Source organism: Triturus cristatus, chromosome 6 (genome assembly GCF_964204655.1).
Source record: "Triturus cristatus chromosome 6, aTriCri1.1, whole genome shotgun sequence".
NCBI lineage: Eukaryota > Metazoa > Chordata > Amphibia > Caudata > Salamandridae > Triturus > Triturus cristatus.
The window spans coordinates 887,921,117-887,945,180 of record NC_140589.1 but is presented as its reverse complement, the minus strand read 5'-3'; the positions used below and the strand labels follow the sequence as shown (position 1 = coordinate 887,945,180).

General features: G+C 42.6%; 1 protein-coding gene across 9 annotated transcripts in view; it reads left to right on the top strand.

Moving 5' to 3' along the window:
- Positions 1-24,064, top strand: part of MAP7 (microtubule associated protein 7) — a 733,773-nt gene that overhangs the window by 391,738 nt on the left and 317,971 nt on the right. For all 9 annotated transcript variants that reach the window (XM_085611524.1, XM_085611525.1, XM_085611526.1 and 6 more), the window contains one exon: positions 15,242-15,319. In XM_085611524.1, coding sequence (XP_085467650.1) covers positions 15,242-15,319 — 78 coding nt within the window. The remainder of the gene's footprint in view (positions 1-15,241; positions 15,320-24,064) is intronic.

Genomic DNA, 24,064 nt, shown 5'->3' with positions numbered 1-24,064 from the left:
GCAGTAGCAAATGTTAATCCAAGTTAAAAAGAAAATGAATCACTGCAGTAGCTATGATTTATCATAGAGGAAGAAAGTCCCCTTACGAAGGCTAGGGAACACAAAAAAATCACTGTTAACAGTAGCTTACAGTAATTCAGGCAAGCATAACAAGGTGATAAAGGGCGCGGCAATGTAGGTGAGCATAGAATGCAATAACTCTCTAGCTAGGAACACGTGCTATATAGAAAGCACAAATACATATGTTGCTAAAAAACAGGTGCCTAAGTCATTTCAAGCCAATGAAGAAGGATCTTCCGAAAGTCCGTCGCCACACCTCTCGGCTCCCACCGAAAGCATGCGAGTTGATGGAAAGTTATCTGGAGACTGCTAAAGCTATACACAGTAAATACATTTGAAGACGGTTCTCAAGAGAGCCTTCAATAAGCCTATTCTTTTAGTTGTTCAACGTCCCACTGTTCAATGGACTAGTCTAATAAATGAAACATTTTCTATTTGCAATGTCCTGGTTAGATCATGAGAAACATTTTCTTCAACAATCCTTAATTCTACTAAACATTTTATGTATTATAGCACATAGCAGGTTACTTAATTTAATACAATGAAATCATATGGTGTGAGGAAAGAAAGAAAAATAAATTTTCTGGAAGCAGCACATTTTATGATAGTGATACGTATTATAGTTAAATACTAGAATAAATCAGTTCTAAAAGGCATTATTTTATTAAAGGTTAACGAGGATCGAAAGAAAGAAGAAGGAGGAGGAAAGAAAGAATGAGGCCTAGTCATGCAAGCACAATGAAAATGGGAGCTTTCTGCCAAATGAGCTGCACGTTTGTTTTTACACATTTAAGAAATGCACATATTCCTACAGTTTGTTTTTGTTCAACATTCCCTACGTTATTGTCAAGGTACATTTTAACTTCCATGTAATGGTATTATTGTCTAAAATGTTTAGCTCTAACAGTGTGACCAATTAATCTTTCACACCAGATGTAGTATCAATATGTCCTACTGTATCTTGGGTTGTCCCTCAGTCCATATGAGTCTGATAAGCTCTGATTTAAGTGTGTTAAAGAATGCCCGTGACAGTGATATCAGTATATTCTGAAACGGGTAAAGAGTTGCGGCATGACCACCATTTTGATAAGTGCTGTCAGGCCCGCCATGTAAAGGGGTAGTTTTATCTAGTGGTTTGCCTGTGAGCATAGGTGGGTCACTGCTGGGCCATAGTTATTTTTGCAGCACCGCCCTTCTTTCACAGTGAACTTTAATGCCCACATAACAAATAGTCCTCACTTCACTGCAGAGGGTAATCAAATGTCAACCATGTTGTGTACTTTTTAGATTTCCCCTGTTAATCTTTTTGCTAGAGTAGCCACTGTAATGGTACAGAGGACGGGTGACAGATTCTCCCCGGAATACTTGATGAACAGCATAATGTCATCCACCTAGAGCAAAAATTATAAGGTGTCTAAATGGAAATGCAACTCTCCTGTGTACATTATGTTGTCTCCGCTTGCAAGCCAGTGGCTCCATCCCTCCATTCCACTGTATCAAATGCCCTTTGGCATCCAGAAAGACACCGTCAACCGGTAGAGTAAGAGCAACCTGATGCTTCAGGGCAAAACTTAAACGAATGTTGTGGGTTGTGAATAGAACTGGGATGACAGCCCCCCACCCCATCTGATCCGGAAGGAACAGGCCTTTCATAATGCAAGCGGAGTGATTCACAGTGATCTAGGAAAGGATTTTCCAGTCTATATTGAGAAGAGTTGGTGGTTGGTACGATCCAACAGACAGAAGGTTCTTATTGGACTTTAATAGAGTGATGAGAATGCCTCTCGTAACATTGGTGGAGAGACACTGTCTGTCTAGTGCTTCATTAAAGACTGCGAGTAAATGTGGACCAAGGATCTCTATGTACGTTTGATAAAACTCAACGGTGTAGCCTTCTGAGCCGTAGGCCTTGCCAGCGGCCAGGCGTGCAGTTTCCTTGTTGACTTCCTCCAGTGACAACGGTTAACTCTGTGGAAGCCTGTCATCTACACTAATCCAGGCTATAGCCACATTATCAAGGTAAACCACTATATTGGCATCTTTGAGTTGTGTTTTGAAGCTATAGAACTGTTCATAATAACCTGTAGATACTTCAGCTATCTGTGACATCGTAGTTACAATGTCTCCCCTGCTATTATATATACTGAGGATTATGGTGCTCTTCGTTTGGTCCCTAACTAGCCACGCTAGGGTTCTACCTGGGGGCTCACACGCTCCGTATCTATGAGCAAGCAAATTGCCCCCTTGTACTGTGACCTCCCTTGCAGCTGCGTATCCCTGAAGGCTATCAGGGTTTCGCACAACTCATGGTCTTCCACAGCAGTAATGCCCCCCAAACAGCTGCCTCCAGCTGCCTGAGCTTCTCCTCCAGCAGCTCCCAGAGCATCTTCAGTATGCCCACTTATTTAGATACACAGACCCGTCGAGTAATCGGCTTGAAGGTTTCACTCACGGTCGCATTGGAGTCCACCGACCCTGAATTAAGACAAAATATTGTATAATAGTCACAGTCACTTCTTCCTTAAAGACCGGGTAAACAATACCCGCAAGAGAAACTGCCAGGGCTGATGGCGTCGCATTGCAGGTGGAATCGTTTTGCGCAGCTGGACTGGTGACTGTTCGGAGAGTGGCCATGAAAGATAACATTGTTCCTCAATGCAGCCCAAAGCACCTTTGGAGCACCACCAATAGCCAATTCTGGAGTGGGAATCATGAACAGTGGAGTAGTAGGATTATGCATGTGCTATGTCGTATTTGGCTCAACCAGGTGTCGCACATATGTAGGTGCTCAAGGTCATAGCGTAGTGCATCTGACATTTCCCTAAAGGGGGTTGTCACATGCTGGGATTTGTCAGCAGTTTAATCGTGCGCTAGACCAAAATCTCCACCCCAGAGAATTACACAGTTGATGTGTTGGCGAAATATAGCTGTGACATCTTTAAATAGTGTATCATCATCAGTGTTGTGGCCTAGACATTTAATATCCATGCTGGATGATCATGCAGTGACCCTTGAACTGCTGTGTAGTGGCCTTGTAGGTCTCGATACGTTGTGTTGTGTTTATAATCAACCATTTTACCAATCAATATTGCAACCCCTTTCAAGCAGTAACAGTAGGAGCCCAAATGGCAGTGTCCCCATTTCCCACTAAACCTGGTCAGGTCTGTGTCACGTAAATGTGTTTCCTCCAGTTGCGCTATGGACATTTTGTGTCTGCCTAAGTATGCCTCAACAAGCCGATGTCTTTTGGGGTTGTTCAGTCCTTTTTGATATTCCATGACATCAGTATTAATGACCGGGACATGTGAAGTTGTTTATATGTGTGGCTGAGCCACTGCAAAAGTAACCCATTGAGGAGTGATAACATGCACCCCCCTTCTGCAAAGTGTAGGGTTATGCAAGAACAGTTAGATGTCGAAACGAACATAACTAAAACAGAATCAACAACAAAAATAAACCATACCCATACCCTCCCCCCTTCCAGCACACAACACTGTCAGCCAGTGCCCAGTCCACACTGACCATCACTAGTGCAAGTAGATATCCACTCCCAACTAAATAGATATCCATGAACAAACGGCGTTATGCAAGAGGAGCTTGGTAGCCGGTCTCCAATTTGGAAATTCAGCATTACTGTGTCCTGCACGATCTGGATAGTACCCCCCTCCAGCGCCGACAGCCCACGAACAACTCCAAAAAGAGATTATATTATGTTTTTCGACTCTATCTCGTGTACTCTTCAGACCATACAACAGGTCAATCATTCTCACTAAGGGCAAATCGGTCTTTTCCCAAACCGAAAGAGCCTGTGCTGGACTCCCTGGGGACTTCCCCCACCCCGTTCCTTGTTGATTCTTTGCAAATGTCAATGATGCTGTGGAGTCAGTGGAAAAATTATTTCTCCCCTATGTGGACCCTTAATTTTGCAGGGTATTTCTTGGCGTATTTGATACCTTTACTCTGGATTAGCGTCTTCGTTTCGAGGAATTTCCACAAAGTGTCTTGCACCATTATCTTGAAATCCAGGATCATAGGAATTTCTGTGCCCTGATATTGCAGTGTGCCCTGCTCTCTGTCACGATAATTCACTAAACGTTCAATGATAGGCTGTGGAGGTGCACCTGGGACCAAACGAGGCCCCACGAACGGTGTGGTACTCTACTGAATACATTAGTGAAGTTGTCACACCCAAACAGTTTCAGATGGAGGTTTTCAGTAAAGAGTTCTCTTTTTGTTATGTTTGTGGATTCCACCAGTCTTATTATTCTAATATTGTTGCGTCAGAAGCGAACCTCCTAGTCTTTGTTTTTGGCCATTACCGAGAGTAGTTCATACTCCTGGGTCTGAAGTCTGTTAGAATGATCTACTCTTTGGTCTTCCATTTTCGATATACAGCCGAGCTCCCCACCCGAACGTGTGGCATGTCCATCAAGTCTTTCAGTTACGCACTAAAGGTGTGTGGTGACAGCATCCAGCTTCCCACTGATATCTATTATGCCTGCCTTCATGTCAAGAAAAAAGGAGCATGGTTTCATTCGCGGTGTCATTTTGCATCAGCTCGCTTCTTGGCGGTCTCTCGGGTCTCAAAGGAGAGCTTACTTTTACGGTGATCTTGTTTTCCCATTTCGGCTATGCTAGGCTGGCCCCGTTGAGGGGCCAAACTGAAAGATGTGAGGACAGCAATAGCCGCAGTTAGCACACAGAGAACTGTGCAGCAGCCTGCAGCCGAAGTCTGGCAAGGTCTGTCAAAAGAAGTAGTTTAATTGTCTTGCCTCCAGTAACCTCTGTGAAGTGGGGGGATGGATGTAATGTATGTCTTCCTCCTATTCTCCCAGGCTGGAGCAGCCCACCAGCAGTCAAATGTGCGGGTAGCAGCACCATGCCGTCCAGCCCCTGCATCCAGGTATTAAGTGAAGTGAAGGCAGGAAGCAGCCACCAAAGGCATGAGGCCCAACACCGTGGGCCCAAGTCAGCAGATCCTGCCATGCGCCACCCTCTCTGGGTGGGCGCAATCACCCGTTCCTCTCATCGGGGGTATGGGGCAACCTCAGATTGGCATGGTGAAGACCACTTCGCAGGCCGTTCCCAGCAGCAACCCAGCCGGGTGCTCAAGCCTCGGGAAGGCTGTGTGCTCTGCAGACTGTCCAGGCAACACCCATTGGCTGAGCCACAGCACAATGTGGTGATCTCTGGTGGATTCATGCAAATCTGCAGGGTCCTGGCATTACAGGGAATCTGCAACCTCCCCCATTTGGCAGATTGTAGGCTGAAGAGTGGGGAATTAAGGCTTTGAGCTCTTGTGGTGGAACACTATGATTATGCAGCCATCTTGGATTGTGGTAGGACACGCCTCCCCCCCCCATTCTGACCTCCGCCATGCCTCACCACCCACTCTTCTTATTTGTTCACCACCCCAACTTACAGAGAGAGCACAACCATTTTTTTTTTAACAGCCCTTCTCATTGCTCCTCCACAGTCACCCCTTCCTCTTCAGGATCACCAAAGGTCCAGAGCCAGGCAAATAATGTTTGCTCTAGTTGGGGGCTCTCATGGTGTTATTTGGCAGTTTTGTTTTCTGTTTGGCAAGGTCGCAGCAGGTCTGTAGTTGAAAAAAGTACGCCTTTACAGACGTTGATCGCCTTCAGATCATCTCCTTATCTTTCTTTGTTCTCACACACTTTAATGCAGATTGCATGAAAAAAAATATGTTGCCTTTATGAAATACGCATGTCTTGCTCCAGTGCCTGGATCTCAGCAGAAAAATGTCCTGATGATTCTTTGTTCTATTCATGACCCTGTGTGCTCTTGGTTAAGCAATCTTGAGAGGATGACAAATTTCTAGGATTGAAAATTCCATGTGGAAGCCCAAAGAAGAATGCAATTAACGAGCTGAGACTGCAATGGCTCTTCAGGAAGAGCGGCAGAAAAAAATATTTTAAAAGAAGTTTATTTTAACGGTGGCACATAATGTGAAAATGCTGGTCAATGTTATGCTAGAATTAAAATAGTTGGAACCACCTTGTACCTGCCTGAAGTTTTCAAGCATGGTGCCTAGAGATTGTTCAAGTGTTCCTTTTCAGAGTCTCTTGGAAACTTAGCTGGGGAATCTTCCTTCCCTCAGGCACCACAGCTTACAAATACTGGTCTTCTGATCTTCAGTAAGCTTGATTCCAACCTCAAGCAGTTGAGCTGCTCCTTCAACGAGGGGGAATCATCTCTCTTAGTGATGAGTCAGGAAAAAGCCAAATAGTCTCTTTTGGAAGCCATACTAAATCCTCAAGGACACTTGGCAGGCAGAATGTTGTATGGAGACAAGTTGGGAGGGTAGCCAAAATTAATTGGTTCACAGCTTGGCATTATGTAGGAAAATCACTAAACCTAGTTAGTGAGATTCCAAACTTCTGTGGCAATTATTGAGATTCTTTATGAAATTAACAGTATTTGGTGCCTGTAACACTTCATCAGTACAGGTTCCATGCTCTCCATCTCCCAGGTCAGTTGAGCCACTCTTGTCAGAGATGAGTGTGTTTAAAATTGACCGGCTGACAAGACCATATCTGGCTCTGAGCTGTGCAATGTCCAGCAGCAAACCTTAGTTAAATAAGTCTCCCACGTTGGCCAAATCTGCATCAAGGCTAAATCAAAAGAGGAAGTCGAGAAGCTGTTTTTTTTCCGCGGGTTGATTTGGCTTCCCAATAGCTACATAATAATCAAAGAGTGAATCAGCCCACTGTTTATCACACTGAAATCTCCCCAAATCCACCTAGAAAAGAAAAAAAAAGTATTTTGTTTAATAGAACTCTCACCCACTGATTCATACAGTGGCATGCCTCATCATAGAGTTCTCCCTGACACTAACTGTGTCGGTGTGTGCTTACAACCTCAACCCTTGAGGGGGCACTAGGTATATTTGGAGGGATCTCAGAAAGTAAAATTGTCTTTGCAGTACCCTAGAGTTACATTTTGAATGTGGGTCCGTGTGGCATTATTAAAAACAAAGGATGATACCTTCTAGGTATTATTACCCAAGCATCTACCATGTTTCAGTCACTGTTTTTGTCAACTTATGGTCATATGGCGTTACTCAGGGCCAGATCAGATCCCTAGATTTCCCAGAATCTTAATGTGATTACTTGTTCTCATAAGCACATTTTGCTCAATCACTCCAAACGTTCATACAAACCAATCAGGGAGGACTACAAGGTGTGCCCCCTTCGGTACCTTAAGGGGTAAGAACGGGATACATTAACTATAAGATAGGCATCCAGGGTATTCTCAATGTCAAACTCGTATCCTTCATCAAACTTTTGACTGCTCACATCTGAAATGAGAGGTAGTTAATCCATGTTTCCTTACCCAGTGAATGGTACCTGTGGCTAAAGACTCGTTTTTGTGGTGTTTACTCTCAACCAGTAGTTCATTCACTTTTGAACAGCTGAAAAACCATCTGGGTATCATTGGTATAGTCTGGAATACCGCCACGGCTTTCGCCAACTACTGATGGTGACGTTGAACATAACCATTTAAGAGTGGTGAGAGAAAAGACTCCTGAGGTGCACTGCAGTGACCCATTAAGTTTTACAACCTTAAATTGCTTTGTGAAAGAGAGGAGTCTAGCCACATAATAGTATCATGTGACACCCCCACCACCCTGACTAACCTATTTGAGATAGGATTGGTTCAATGGCCTTTAATTCAGCTGACCGATCGAATAGAATAAGCAAGGCTGGATCTCCACTCTCCGTGCTATCCATGAGTGGGGAATGGACGTCGGGCAAAGCCATTTTTTTGTTTTAAAATTCCTTTTAGTATTTCTTTAGCAGAATCAAAACAGAAGAATGATTTTGCAATTGCAACAATATGCGGATGCTTCCTTGACAAGCATATATTATCTCTGGATCTCGTACCATATTCTCCTGTCCTATCACGGTCCTTCACTAGTCAGTCACTTCAGTTTGCCTCATATTAGTGCAACGTGTGGGATCTTTTCACACCCTCCTGGTCTTGCAAATTGCCTTGTGTGGCTTCCTGGATACATTCCCCACTCATCAGTCCATGATTTAGTAAACTCTTGAAGGCCCCCAAACCATCTGACATTTCCTAGGGCAACCCCTCAGGGCAAAAAACTATTCTCTCAATCAATCCCTGTTCATTTTGCCTTAGGTGGGACAGGATGAAGTACCCTACTCCAGTGTTTTGTCCTTTTTTTAACCGCCACCATTCCCAGGAGCATAGGATTTGTTATTCCTGGGTATTCTCACATTACTATTATCTAAAGTAATACATAGTCTAATGTCTTGGCTTTAGAGGCACTTAGAGTGTTGGAAAGTTTCTCCTTAACCTCTCTCCAGATCCCTTTGTCCCTGTTCATGCCTAGATGTTTTGGATGAAGACACTCTTTTAGCTCGTATTTATTGTATTTTTCATTAGAGAAGAATCCCATTTTAAATTGCTTTCTTCTATGGTAGTATTCCATATGTAGTATGTCAAGGTATATAAGCCTAAAATTTGCCCTTAATGCCTCTTTATTTTCCAGTGCAACCAGATCTATCTCCGACAGCTCAGACAGGATTGTTATTTGTAAGCATTCCATATATCTAGAGACTGCCTCTTTATCCAACCCCACTCTAAGAATTCTGTTCTCCCGCGGTTACATCATGGATGTCAACCAAGCCACTTCATACCTAGCCATTGAATGTTTGACCTGTAAGTACTTAGAGTGTTGCCTGGGTTGCTGTTCTAACTCTTAATGCATTTGGGTGTATGTCTTGAGGACATCTGTTCCCAGTATGTCTCCAAGAGCTGCGATCCCTATAACGGCTTATTCTCTGAAGCCTTTTAGTCATGGTATGTCTCCTATCAGTTCTCTGGCCCAGAGCTAGGTCATTTCTAGTCCACCTACCTCCCTAGCCTTTCATCATTGTGTCCATTCTCAAGGATTTAATCACTGTCTTGGAATCCTTATTCATAAATATAGTGTTGATAAGTCTTCCCACTCACGACTATTGTGGGCAGGATAATTGGAGGTTCTCTAGTGAGGCTTAGACCCAGTCATTGACCACCACCCACTGTGAAGGCCAGCAGTAATAGCACACATTGTGAAGACTGTCCTGTAAAGTGTCTTCATTGCAATGGATTGTGCTACCCAATCACAAAATAGAGTTTGAATCTCCCCACTAGACACTAGAGAGCACTTCTGTCCAATTCCCTTTCTCAATTAGAAAGTGTGTGCTCTTACTTTGTTTACACTTACTGTCTCCTATAGCTGGTTCAACCCCAAACCTCTTAAACTAACCAAAGGTTACCCCTTCTGATACTCAAATGCCATCTCTGGTGCCTAGCAGCATAATTGCCAGGTGTTCCCTGATGTTTTCCATTCTGTCAATCCTCTTTTAAAACCTATGGTCGTTCAGACAAGTAGAGCAGGGCGACATAAAGAATAGTTGATCAGGGTGAATGAATGGCTGGCAAAAACCCTCAGGAGCCTAGTAAAAAGTGCTTTGGCAAGAATTTTCGTTTCTAGATTTTAGAGCGAAATTAAGGCCTGGAATGAGCGCTCATCGGTGGGCTTGCCTTTTTCAAAGACCGTTATTAGGGCATGTCTCCGGTCATCTGAAAGACTCCCCTCTGACCTTCACCTTTCGATAGATGCACAGTAACTACTCGCCCACCACAAATGACAACTTCTCAAAAGGTTCTTGCACAAGTAGTTAATGCCTGGCACTTTGCCAGTCTGCACCTGTCTGAGCCTCTGTTACTTCTTCTACCTTTAGTTCCTCACCCAGGTGGCACTGTTCTTCTTCCAAACACCTTTGTAGTATCTGCTTTTGTAGGAACACTCTCTACCCTTGTGCCTTCCCTACTCTATCATTTTATAAGTCTTCATTATAATGAAGGTTTGGGCTATATCCCTGTCATTAGTAATGTACGTCCCTTTAGAGACCTTTACCTTCTCTACCTATCTGAGACCCTTCCTACCTCTATTCAGCTAGGCCCAGAGTCAGCCTTCCTTGTTGCCCACTTTCTACAGTTTCCTCTGGATGGCCAAGAAGCTTACAGTGGCTGCCCCTTTAATTGTGTTTTGGTTCTCCTCTCAGACTCTTCCAGTTGTCGGAGCTGTACCTCCTGCAGTGGATCTCTAAGTTCCCTTTAATTATTGCCCTACAACAAGTGTATTTTCTCCCGCGCTTTTTTCTTTTGTAGCCTACCCGTTCTGGTGCATTGCCTCTATGTGCACTTTGTATGCCTCCTTGAGGGTTCCCTCTGACTTAAATGAGCCCTCATTTTCTTTGGAACAGTTTTGAGAGCTCTTTGTCTCTCTATTGCCTTTTCATCCGAAAGTTCCCAGGTATTTCCTCACCAGGCACCTCAGACACTGCACATCCTAAAATGTTACTGTTGTCGCAGTAGAGAGCGATCTCATCTACTCCTCGCTGGGTACTCAGCTACTTGCACTTTGGGTACTTTTGCTTCTGGGAATGAGCAAATAGTCTAGTCTAGGGAAGGACTGGTGCGCTCCTGTGTATTAGAACTGTCTCCCGTCCATTTTTCAGACAGCACATACATCGATCACTCCACATTTTCAGATGAAAGTCTTATTGGTGTGCCTTATTTGCCACTCGACATGTTTATTTTCACATCTATCACATTGTTGAAGTCTCCCCTAACATGTGTGGAGTATGGAGTTTCAAGTAGCAATGACCTCACCTAGAAGAGCACATTGTCTTGTAAACTGGATGGGGCATACACATGGAAAACTGTGCACCTGTCTCTCTTTCACATTCTGTGACCCCTAGCATATCATTGAAGTAAAGCCATACCTTAACACAAATTGAAGTGATCTCTTAACCTTATGGCCACTTTTGTGGAGCCACTGGTGAAACCTGCATGAGCCAATAGCGTGTATCTGCCTTTACCCAGGATTCTACATTGTTCCCACAGTTTATATCTCCTGTAGTACCAGATCTAGTTTCTGTCTTTGCAGGAAGTGGGCTAGAGCTCTTCTCTTGATCCACACCATTGACTTTCCACATCAGGATTTTCCTTTCTCTACTGGCTCATCAGTGACTTCTCCCTCTTGTGCCTGGGTTCTGTGTTCCACCATGTAAAAACGATCCATGTTTCACCCTTTGTTTGAACCCTTTCCTCCCCCTTTCAGAAGGTCTCATGTTCCAGTCATCAAGCTTAACAAAGATCGCACAATCAGATGATAACATAATTTAACTACAACACCCTTTTCGCTACTCTCCTCACCCTTCTGTGTTCACCATCTCTACCCTACACTTATTTCATCAAGCCCATAGCTGCCTATTCCATGGTTGGTTTGTCTAGGATACCCCACATCATCAGAAACATCTAAACATAAACAAGCATCAATATCTGTTTCATCGTCTTATGCTGCTGGTCCAAATTGTTTCAGGAGCCTGTGGGCATCTGGGTTTCTGTGTCTGCTGTGTTCCCAGCTGTTTCTCTCCACCTTAATTTCTGTCCCTCTAGGAGCTTTCACCAGGACCAGCCCTCTTTGCCTTCCTAGTCTCTCCTAATTACCATTTTGGTTCCGCAACGCTTTTAGGAATCCGATTAAGTTCCAGGCTTCCGCATCACCCTTCTTGTGACCTCTCTTCTCTGCCACCCACTACCATGCTGCTTAGGGAGTCTCAAAGCAAACGCTTTTGAATTAAACGGTACCTTCTATTTTGCTTTTAACTGGAGCATGTAGTTCACCTGCACGGCTCGAAGATTCCTCTTTACCTATTCAACTGAATTTCTCTACCGCCATGCCATTCTGTGTAGCCTGGGAAAGAACATTGAATGTTAATTCATACATCACTTTTCGCAGACTACAGACAAGTTTCAGGACTATTCCTTGCCCCATAGTTAAGTAATCTCATGATTAGTGGCTGTGGTCTGGACTCTGGAGGGGGACGTCCCACCAGTGGCCTTTCACCTGCTCTACCATGAACCGTTTGAATAGCTCCTCCTCCCACACCAAGGTGTGAATCCAATTTTCTAGGATCTGTTCCAGAATAGTCCCTTCAGTTCCCTCCGGGACCCTCACAATTCGCAGGATGTTCTTTGGGCCCGCCCTTCTGCATCTGTCATTCTGTCCTCCAACTCTCTAGGGGAAGTCAGTAGCTCAGCCACTTTGGTTTTAAGTTCCCCAACCATAGCTTCCAGCTTTCCCATCCACCTACTTCGCTCTGTCGATTACATTATGAACGTCTTGTCTCAATACCAATGCATTCATCCCTACCGGCCGCTGTTTTAGTTTCAAACACTGTAGGGGTACTTTTTATTGCTTGTGGTATCATTCTGTCAGGAGGTGAGAGGAAGATTAAAAGCAAACCAAGCCCAACTAAAGATCCTAAAGGTAAAAATGGCAGGGATAACGAAACCGGCATTCTCATGTCACACTCCAAATATTTGAAACCAAATCCCAGAGAGCCGAAAATAATGTCTAATCTGCTTTCACTTTGAAAGGCCCTGAAAACCCATCTTTTAGATTACAGTTAGCTATCTAGACATTGCCTTATCTATAGTTATCATTACTGCTCATTATCAAGAACCAATGTTACTGTTCACTGTTGTTTGTTACTTTTAAAGTGTTCAGTTTTCCTTGCAGCTAAGTCTGCAATTTATAAATACGTTCAATAAATAAAGAATACCCCCCCCCCCCCAATTATTTGGGGCTGTCTCACACTATTGGAGTGTTGGTGGTCTACATGTGTTCACACTTTTGTATATATTGGTCTAATGTAGTTTGCTTGGAGGCAGGTGTTCTTTATCTTTCTCCAATATCTCTATTCTTCAACCACTGTAGATGGATGCTGATTATTCCCTGATCCTCCTGTGTGTCCACTCACACCTGGGCTTTCCTTCAGATCCTGTCAGTTGTGGCAAATGGTTGTACTAGTATTAGAGGGACAAGGAGGGTTCCAGCCCTCCTCTCTCCCCCATCTAAGTCATTCAGCCTGGGAATCGGGTACCACCTTGTCTTGCGGTCTGAATCCGAGCATTGCTATCTGAGTCATAGTCCCCACCCACTCTCTCTTTCTGTAGGAGAGGCATAAATTTAATCTCTTGAAGTTGGCTTGTTGCTCTGTCTGACCCTAGAAAAGGGTGAGATCACTCCTCACCCCCTTTGATGGTACTCCTGAGGGGTCTCCAGCATGGTGAAGGGGGGCAGGTGGTATAAGCAGAACACTCACCAGGTAGACCATAGGTAAGTTTAGTTCCTCTATGGTGTGAAATGCTGATTGCCCAAGAGATGGTGACTTTCCATATGTTTTCCAACTGTTATGTGGCCACTTTCTCTGGTATTTGTAGAAGCAATGGTATATTTGATATGGGAGGAAACGTATACGGGTTTGATGCATCCGATTTAGGTTTTCTTTTTTTTTCTCAATTGAGGGTTATCTAGGATTTCTTCAGCATGGCTAGGATGGAACCCTCCATAAATTATGTTTTTAAGGTTTCCTCACGTACCAAACTGAACAAGTACTGTATATTCCTCCTTCACTAACTCGGAGGGCACAGATTGCCTGGCCAAGATGTGTGATAAGATAGAATAACGGCATTGGTCTCCAGTGAAATTTCTAGAACACTGAGTCTGAGAGTCCTGTGCCACTTCGTGCTTTTGTGAGTTAACTCTGACCTCTACCTTGGCAAGTGTGCTGTTGATTAATCAGTGTAGGTTTTGTGGTGAAAGTGCTGCTGCACCATGTTGCACAATCAATATAAATCTTTAGGATATCCAATAAAGATTTTGGATATGACACATCTATTAGTGACAGAAATATTTGGTGGCCTTGGCGCCACTTTAATCAGTTAAAATATATTGGTCTTAAACATTGCTTTTACGTAGGAGCAGCTAGGCTCTAATATCAAGCAGTGTCAAGCCATCTTGAATCTGTGTGAAATGGGACACATCTCGATATATGTCCCCATCCTCTGTTTTGTTAATGAACTCCTTGATAAACCCTAATATCATGCAGGTGTTTTATCCTTGCTCTGTTGGGTGTAAGAGGAAAGGGGTAGTCATGTCTTAGCCTCTAGTGTACCGTTTCTGTGGAGATTCTTACATTCTCTACCCACTTGAAACTGCAATTTTCACTTTTTTAGCAGTTTCAGGCTGCACTAAACCAGAGTGAGAAAATAGGTTATTGTGTGCTCCGTTAGCTGGAACCATCAGAGGTCCTGCCTACTATGAATGTAGAATTGTGTGGCTAAATCTAGTCATAACATTCCTGCCAAAGTTCGCTTACCAGCATCACCCGAAATAAAGTTCAGCTTAAAATACACTGAATCTGGCCAATACAAGTCCAGATCTATGACAGATTTGTAGACTATCCACCAATTCTGTTCGATATTTGGAATCCTTGTATATAAATGCAGTTTATGTGGGTGTCTTGAAACTGTATGTTGTTTCTGGGTGACAGCTAAATCTTCCTCTAAAGAAAAGTGCCCACAACACTGCTGTCTTTTTAATAGACATGGAACCTCATTTATATTGCCAACAATGGAAAACTCCCAGAGTTTTAGTAGTGTGTGTCCTGGCCAAGAAACCAACTATCACTCTGGGGGGAGAAAAATTATTACTTCATACAGCCTCACAGTGTATTTATTATACACCGCCACCCAATAAATGGTATCCCCACAGAAACGTGCTAGTGTTTGTGTATCGGAGTGAAAAAAAACTGCCACTGTCCTGTTAGTTTGTAAATGTGGAGTTTTTATTTATTTTGTAAAGTGGGAAAATACTTTAAAACATTGCAGATATGGCTCTTACATCTTTCTTCTTTAATAGGAGAATTTGGATTGGATTGGATTCCTGGATCTTCAAATGTTAATACGTGTTCAGTTATATTTCAGTTGTGTGCAGAAAACATGAAAAAATAATACCTGCCTTTTTTAATATTTAATGGTTTTTACAGTGTTCTGTTTAAAGACATGTACAAAGGTTGATTGAAACAATAAGGCTGGTGAAGCTATAGTCATTCCTAATTTGCGATAGAACCGGCAACATTTATTTCACGGTCTACCCAGCAACCTCCTCTTAGAAATACCAATATGCAACTCTGCCTTTCCTTCTGTACAGAAGGCATGAAGACCTGCATTCACACAGACTTGGCTGTTTGTTGCTAGGCATGTAGTTATTAACTTTACTTTGTCCTTCTTTTAGAGCTTCAACCAGTCCTAAAGGTTGATGACCGACAACGATTAGCAAAGGAACGAAGAGTGGAACGAGAAAAGCAAATAGGTGAGTGCTTATCGTCATTTGCTGATGTTAATATTACCAATGGGTTTTTCTTTGCTCTGAGCAGTACAGTTGGACGTATAATCCAGTGAGTTGTTTTATTTTTAGGGCGTATAGATTTGTCTGTTTAATGTATTTATCATTGTTGTTTAAATGTTACATACAGAAGCTAATCACTTTAGTGTCATGAGGGCAAATGGAACTATAAGATGGATCGGAAGTAGCATTAATGAAAATTCTAATGGCATATATACAAATAATTTACTGATCTAGTTGGCAAACCACTTTTAAATCCAGATTATTAGATATAAAAGGTGTGGCAGAAGACCATGATCTTTAGGTCGTTTCACAATTTGTAGCCTCATTGCTTGGCTCAGGTAGTTCCACTGCTCAAAGACAGAATTATATCAGCTTTGCAACCGCAAAACATTGATCAGACCAAACCACCTCAAAGGGGGTAGTATCTGATTTGGAAAGAAAAAGCTGTCCTTTTGGGGATCGTGGTAGTAAGCCATGAGGGGAGCAGGCAGTGGTTGTGTTCCCAAAAAGGAAACATATTTATAAAGCAACACCAGTGTGTTGTATTGACAAGGGCCAAGTTAAAACAATTAAGTGTTTATTGTTTGAGGAAATAAATGTTAAGATGGTAGGCTGCTGTCCAAGCCAGGCCATCATGCTTGCGCTTGCAGTCATTCACATGGGATCCCAAATTATGACCTGCCTAATTAATAACCAGTAGGCAGCTCATACGAATTATGCTGTGACCATTTAGTACAGAGGTTGCATCGCAAATTAAACCCAGTTGCATGTCAGGCAAGTAGCATATTCTGGTTTGCGAATGGGTTTTTGTAATCTCTACCCTGCTTTCTCCTTATCAATCACTTCAAATGATGGAGGGTCCTCCATGATGTACTTGGAGAATGCTTGCCTTTTTGCAAGAAAAAATGTTCACCACACCTTTGATTAATGGGTAGTTGCGCATCCTGGGCCTTCCTATGAATTAACATGTGAAAACCTCAGATTGAATGCAGCACAATGTTATGTATTATAGTTCACAGAATTGAACTAATGTATTACTCCTTTAGACAGGCCAACCACAAGAAGGCAAAATAGCATTTGCTGTCCACAGGCTTTTAGACGTTGCACATGTACCAGCAACGCAATTTAATGGTGCACCTTGAATTAAATCATTATAACCATTTTAAAGTCCAATATTCCTGTTTTGTGTCATTGTGGGCTGAACATGGTTGCAAGGATGTCTCTATTTACTGAAGCGCAAGGGGCTGAAGCACATCTACTGATTCAGACCCCAGTGGAGGTCCTAGGCTAAATCCAGAAAAAGGTTTTGTGTTTTACTCTTTGACAAATTAGTCCCTTGCTTACTTGAATCACATTGAACAAAGAAACATCTTGTGTAAACATACTTGATCATGCCATACAAATGTAGTGATTTTATTTTTACTTGCATTGAAACTCGGATTGGTATTTTTTCTATGTCCTACATCTTTAGACCTAAATTGTTGTCCTCCTAGCATGAAAGGGGGTTGGAGTATTATGCACATGGATGAAAGACTTGGGCGGCCCACACCCTTCCCCAGCTGCTCCCATTTCCTGCTGTAAGGCTGAGAGACAATTTACAGTTACCCCCTATGAACTCCTGAATGCAAAGATTGCTTAATTGGCGTTTGTTTTAATTTCTCAGTTACAGATTTACTTTTGCCTTTCAGCCTTATTTTTGTGCCAAATGCTAAAGGTTACCAAATTCAAAGAATAATCAGGTACATGCATCAATGTTGTCTTTTGCGATTCCTTCATTGCGATTATTAAGGAATCGCAATTAGGGAATTACAAAAGCCTATGCATGTAGGAATCGCTATAAAATTAGCGATTCCCAAACATTCCTTAATTGAGACTCGCAAATTGCGAGTCGCAAATAAGCAATGAATGGGCGATTGCATGCGCAATATGTGATTACCAATAGGTACTCGCAAATTGCGCATGCAATTTCAAGGGTGCAAGGGTGTCCAAAGGACACCCTGTTGCGCACCTGAAATTGCTCTGTGCACACATGTTGCGCACACATGCCCCAAGGGCATGTGTGTGTGTAACCTACAACTTTGAAAAATGCACTTTAGAGCATTTTTCAAAGTTTTTGCAAATTACCATCAAGTTCAACTTCATGGTAATTTGCGCACCCTAGTAGCGAAATCGCTATTTTAAAGTGGTTCTTGCATTGCATTTAAGAAAACGCAAAATGCGATTCCTTAAATGCAACTGCCAATCGAGAAATCACAATTAATTGCAAATTCTCAAATTGCGAGTGCCTTGAACCTTGATGCATCAAAAATGCCCTTTTTGGGGGCGCAAACGGCAGATTTTTGCGAATCACACCGTTTGCGCTCGCAAAAATGGTTGATGCATGTACCTGATGGTTCCCTTATTTCACGGTGTTTTATGGGTTGCTCTACAACTGTGACTGCTGTACTTTGGTCCCCAACATCATGTACGTAGTACACGAAATGCAGTTTCAGTAGTAGCTGCTCTAGAAGATTGAAATGTGTATTGGATTATAGACACGCAACACAGTACAGGTGTTAAATTCAAACACAACATGTCTTCCAGACATTAAAATCAAATAATGTAATAGTTAATAAGTAATAGTGTTTAGAGAAAATATAGAATATTGTCTAATGAACAGTAGCAAAATAGGAAATTAGTTGAGATCAGTAACTGATAACATAGCGACAGAATTAAACTGATCAATAGTCACATTACTCCAAAAAGTCTTCTGTTACCAGTTTCAACATTTATAAATTACTTTGTAGCTAACCACTGCTTCCGCAATCAACTATGTGAAGTATGAGAATCTCCCCTTTGTTCTTTTAATGCAGTAGTTTATCTGTCTTAAGGAAGCAGTGTCTTAACCTTTGAACATAGTGTCCTAGCCTCACCCTTGCAGGTCCACTGTCTGGAGGCTTATACCCTTAATTGTCTTGTGGGATTATCCTGTGCATTAGTGTAGGTAGAGGCTGGTAGTGGGAAAAAGAGAACAGGTTATTTTCAACACAGTACGCATAGATTAATCCTTCCTTAACTACGGAAATAATGAACAAGATGAAGGGCCTTAATTTTGATATTTGAGAGATAAAATGATTCAATTTTGTAAGATGGGGAGATGGAGACAACAGCAATCTATTTCATTATTTCATGCAAATCTTTCTAAATCGCTGCATCTCTTGACAAACCTATTCAGAACTGTATGAGCCAAGCACTTTATTTGTATTACTTTTCCTACCATCATTCCAGACTTGCTTGCTTTATAATAGGAAGAAATATTGGTAACCTCTGTTTTATTGCACCTGCTCCATAAAATATAAATGACTGTTCCCATTTCATTATGAAAACCACCCAATTACAATGCCGGAACAGTGTTTCTGTTCTCTAAGCATGGAGGTTCATTACTGTTGATATCTGGGTTTGGTCCTCTTTGCTCAGTCCCCTCATCTCTAATACTGTGATCCATTTTAAATAATATATTGCTGGAGGTGGATGTCCTTCTAGAGATTGGTCCTCCAAGTAGCCCTGTGTATGGTTCACACTGGTTCACAGTTAATAGGAGGGAAGGTAGCCTCCACAAATCTTGGGCATCAATACGTTCAACCTTTTTCCCCATCGACAATTAACATCTATATTGTGACCATGATGCAAATCCTGTTGTCACTGGGGAGTGGCTCGGCATGATCACATCTTATCACGACACAGAAACTCGATGCTCTCCATGCACAGGAGCAAATCTACAAAATTAAGGAGACTAACTTCCATCTGAACTTTTCAACATGTCCTGCCTGTTGGCAATGACTCATGATATAGAAAGGAACACATATTTATCTCAACTTGGATAACTGAATGTTCTGCGATTACTATTCTCTGCAGTCTTGAGTAATCCTCTGTCTGAACTCTTCTGCTCCAATCCATGGTTATTCTCAGAGCTGTTCTTCAGAGCAGTGCATCATTGGTACCAGATATAGACATACGCATGCAGGCCTGCACTACGTTCAATTTCCCAGATGGATGTATATCATCTCCCCTTGCCTCTATAATTTGTGCTGGTTGTTGCGGTCTGGAAATGTACTGCAGGGTTAATCCCAGTACTATTTTCGTTTTGTATTCTGCTTTTTTCTCTTTTTCTTTTATACTTTAGCTTGTGCAGACTAATTTGCAACTCTGAATAAAGCTATTTCCAGTTTTGTACAAGTGAGTAACAGCACCTAACCAGCACAAATGTACTCTGTACTGTCTGGGACATTTGTTCTTGATTCACTATTGTGTATGTGCCCTCATGTCAAAATTGTCTGTAGTAAAAATGTCTGTCACTTATGTAGAGCAACTGTGGCCATGTCCTAGAGGAGAGGCTTGATTTCATCTTCTGGAGGAAGAAGGAAAAGCAGAGCATGGAATCTTAATGGAGTACCTTACTCGTCAACACTGAGTATGGTACTGAAGGATCCCTTTGTCCTTTGCATGTAGTTTATTAGTAACCTCTCGAGGGGTGAAAACAGTGGTTCCGTGGCTGTCTTTCCCCCAACATTGCCAGATAGTTGCAGTTAGTAAGGACCAACCAGTTGCTCACTCCAGGAATTAGAGGGCCTTCAGAGACTGAAACTTTCTCCCACCTAGAATCTCTGCTGCTGGCCGTCATGAGCCTTTACACATTTGCACTCAGGAAGCACTGGTGAGAGCTTGGGATAAAATAAATTCTTCTCTTTGTGTTGTGCATAATGTTGCGCACTAAGTTTCAACACACAGTTTAGTAAATCAGTGTGTTTGCTTTGGGAAGTTGGGCCAGTCTCAGCCCATGCAGGTCTCTCTCACAAGTCTTACCTAAGCATGGTGTAGCGTACTCCGTACTTCCCACAATTGCTGGAAGTAGATCAAGGAGGGCAGGACTGGGCCCTAGGTCATTTCCAAGAGGTTCTGGACGAGAGTCAGCACTTGCCTGGTGTTAGCAGTCTAACTCTACCAGACTTCTGTCTCGTAGGATACCATCTTTTCTGTCTCATTCTCAGGGATGTTAACACCATGAAGAACAGCTCAAATCACAATGTAGGCCAGTAGGGGCCCTGGAGCAAGTAAATGAGGGCACTACATGGCTAACTGCATGCTGAGTCCCATGGGTTTTATGAGATCTGCTACATTCAGGCAGGCAGAACCCCCCAAAACTACGACCACCCTGTTAATCCTCCACTTGTTCCAAATGTGCTCAAGAATGTGAGGATTATGAATTCCAATTGGGACCCTGCTTCCAGGACTGGTAGTGATAGTGGTACCACTGAGGCAGGTGGTTTACATCCCATAAGGGAGGTACTTTGTGACCCTTACAAAGGCTTTCCAAGCCTTGTCCATGGAACCCTCACTTCCCTCGCTGTATAATAACAATATGCTTGTAGCTGTATATTTACCTTAAATACTCTAGCTCAAGAGACATGGAAGCAGTCGAGCTCTGATCTCCCCAAATCTTAGTCCAACTAATGCTAGGAGTCTGGGGGCAGCTCTTTCATCATGTCTGGGTACCATCCACCTCAATCGGGGTGATATTCAAATCCTCCCAGAAAAAAAGAATCATCTGTGAAAGAAAAGGTGGTGTTCTCTTATTATCAAAGACAGGGGCACTTAAGAACTATGTAAATTAAATTGATTGTGGGACTCCTTTTGAAGTAGTCCAAGGGGAACATATCAGTCTGAGTACCAGTCATGGTGCTAGTTTGTTTGCCCAGCCTCTCTTCTATCTACATTGTTTTAGAAGCAGGGCCAATGTGTGCCAATATTCCGTTTGGAATTTGACCCCCTCATCGTGTGTACATCAAATATGGGTGTGGTGTCCACCTACTCAAATGTAATTTTCATAAAGGTAGGTACCTTTTAGATGTTGAGCTTCATACTGTCCTGCTGTATTCTTTGGAGATGCCGCAAATGATTGCATGGGCTTCTTCAACTTTGAGCAGTCTGGGAGTAAAACTGAACCACATCACCTTCACTATTTCCCTTGGTAAATTTACACTATCTTCAATACCTTTGACTCTTGAAATAGTATAGTCATCTAATGACTTTAAACTGCAATTTTCACATCTAATTCTCTAACAAAATTGCTTTTTTGATTTTGCTAAAATTGCATTTATAATATACTTGAAGGGGCTTTCAGCCAGCCCTACTCATCGATTGGTCTATTATTGTGTCATTCACATTTGTCTTCTGCCTCCTGCAGAATGGGGCAGAGTATCAGCCCACTTCAGCTATTGGCTAACTTCACTGCCAGCGACTGCATTCTGCCCTTTCACAAGAAGCACTTCCAAACACAAAGTAGTTCCCTTATGGGCGAGAGATTTCTGTGAAAACGTGTGCTTTTTGAGAGCAAAAACAGTTTGCTTTTAGCCAGTGTTTTTTTTTAAATTTAGATTGATGAGGGCCAGGCAGCTTACCCAACAGTGACGTGTTCCAAAAAACATGACAAAACAAAACTGAGCATGAAATAGCCAAAAGGCTGGCTGCTAGACTTACTGGATTTGCCAATGCTTTTTCTAGCGTGATAGTCGCTATTTTGTGTTATCACAATCCAGTTTATGATCCTTAATCTGGTTGTTGCTTTAAGAACTTTGTTTTAAATTGTGGTCGATCGCCTTATGCAACACCCTCATTGCTTTTTCTTGTGTCACCATTGTGTAAGTCTTTGATAGTTACAGCTTCTCCCAGCTTTATTTGCAGCTCTTATTCAGCTTTGTTCTTGAGTGGATTCATTTTTCTGCAACTGTGTCCCATAATGGGTTATTGCCCGCATGAGAATCCCTCTGTTTAAGCAAATATCCTTCTCTCTTTGGCGCTGCTTTGTTTTTCTTCTCAATGTTTTTTTCTCAGACCCACAACTCTTAGTGCTTTTGAGCACTCGTTCCTTCTTTCTCCGTGCATTTCCCGCCCCCCAGAGATTTTACTTTCTGCGATGCGATTAAACCTTGATGAGGATAAATACATTCCCTAGCTTGTCGGTAGGGTCGCACGTTTATCTCTTGGCTATAATGATCATATTTTGCTCTGGTTTGTGAGCGACTATCTGATGCATACCCAGAAAACACTTTCAGGGTGTTAAAGAAACAAGTCAAAACAGGCTTGTGCTATTGATAAACTAAATAATAAAATTGCGCCCTAGATGTAGCTTTAATTTCTGTTTGTTTCGTTTTCCCTCCAATCTATGTCCGGTGGCGATCACGCACTCGTTTGTCACCACACAAACACCTAAATGAAAAAAAATAAGCGATCTAGAAAATAAATTAATTTACTGTTACATAATCGATTGTTCTTATTGGCAACTAGATAGTGTAATCGCCCCCTGACACCGTTCTCTTCTTTCAGGCGCTTGCATTGTCTCGAGGCCCGCCCATCGCGTGTAATCCTTCCTAGCATGGGACTCGACAGCAGCTTAAAAGCGGTATCCTCTTGCCGGAAGGGCTTTGCCTGCAGTGACAGCTACAAGAATCCATTTTAGCGGCTCCTGGCTGCCCTGTTCTCCTCCCCGGGCATATAGATACTTTAGTTGGTTAGTGTTTGCAGTCCACCTGTAAAAGGCTAGAGCTGCAGAAACTGAACAAACGCAGTGATCCCTCCTTCCACCACGGCCTGTCGCTTCTAATCGATGCTGCATGGCCTAATTCTCAAACGAGATTGCAACCCTCCCCACAGATTTATTCTGCCGGGGTCAGATGATTACACAGGCACGTTCAGTGGGAATGAACTCCTTTGTAAAAGAAAATTAACTCTTTAAGGGAAAATAACGCGGCCCTCCTTTTTAATAGGTATGTTTTTACTTTTTCAATAACCATGAACAAAATACGTGTAGTTTATCATACAGCCTATAGAAAGGAATTTCTATTCAATGTTTTAAGCCTTAGTCATAAATTTTCTAATTTGATATCACACACAGTCCATTAAATTAAAAATGTGTGCTTCTGGTTCACGGGGGTGCGAGATTAAATAGACGTGATTAGCATGGAATATGTCCTCAGATTTTATTTATTGCGCGTGCTGTAGGCGCATCTTACAAAAGTGGAAGTAGCATCTCCAAAGATCCATTGAGCAGAATCCTTTAACCTTCTAGGTTATTGTTATTGTTATTGTTAAATTAGATTTATATCGCGCCCAATCACCTACAGGTCTCTAGGCGCACGGAAATCGATGGTCAAAAAAAACAATAAGCTAGGCAAGCACAGAATGAAGGCACTTCCTGGTCTAAGTTCCGCACAGGGTTCTTTTAAACAACAATGTTTTTAGCATCCTTCTAAACTGCAGGAGGTTCACCTCCCTGCGCAGCACCTCAGGCAGCGTGTTCCATAGCTGAGGAGCTAATACAGAGAAGGCTCTCCCTCCCTTCGTTACTAATTTGTAGCGGGGGCAGACCAATAGCTGAGAATCTGAAGATCTAAGTGTTCTCACTGGGCTGTTCAACTCCAAACGATCTCTGATGTAAGCTGGTGCCTGACCGTAAACTGCCTTATGAGCCGTGCACAAATTCTTAAATTCCACTCGCTCTTTAATAGGGAGCCAGTGCAGGCTGTGTAGCAGGGGGGAGGCCTTAGTTCTCCTTGGGAGTCTAAAAATAAGCCGTGCAGCGTCATTCATCACGACCTGCAATCTGTTGGTCAGAGTTTTTGGTAGGCCGAGATAGAGAGCGTTTCCGTAGTCCAACCTTGAGATGACAGTCGC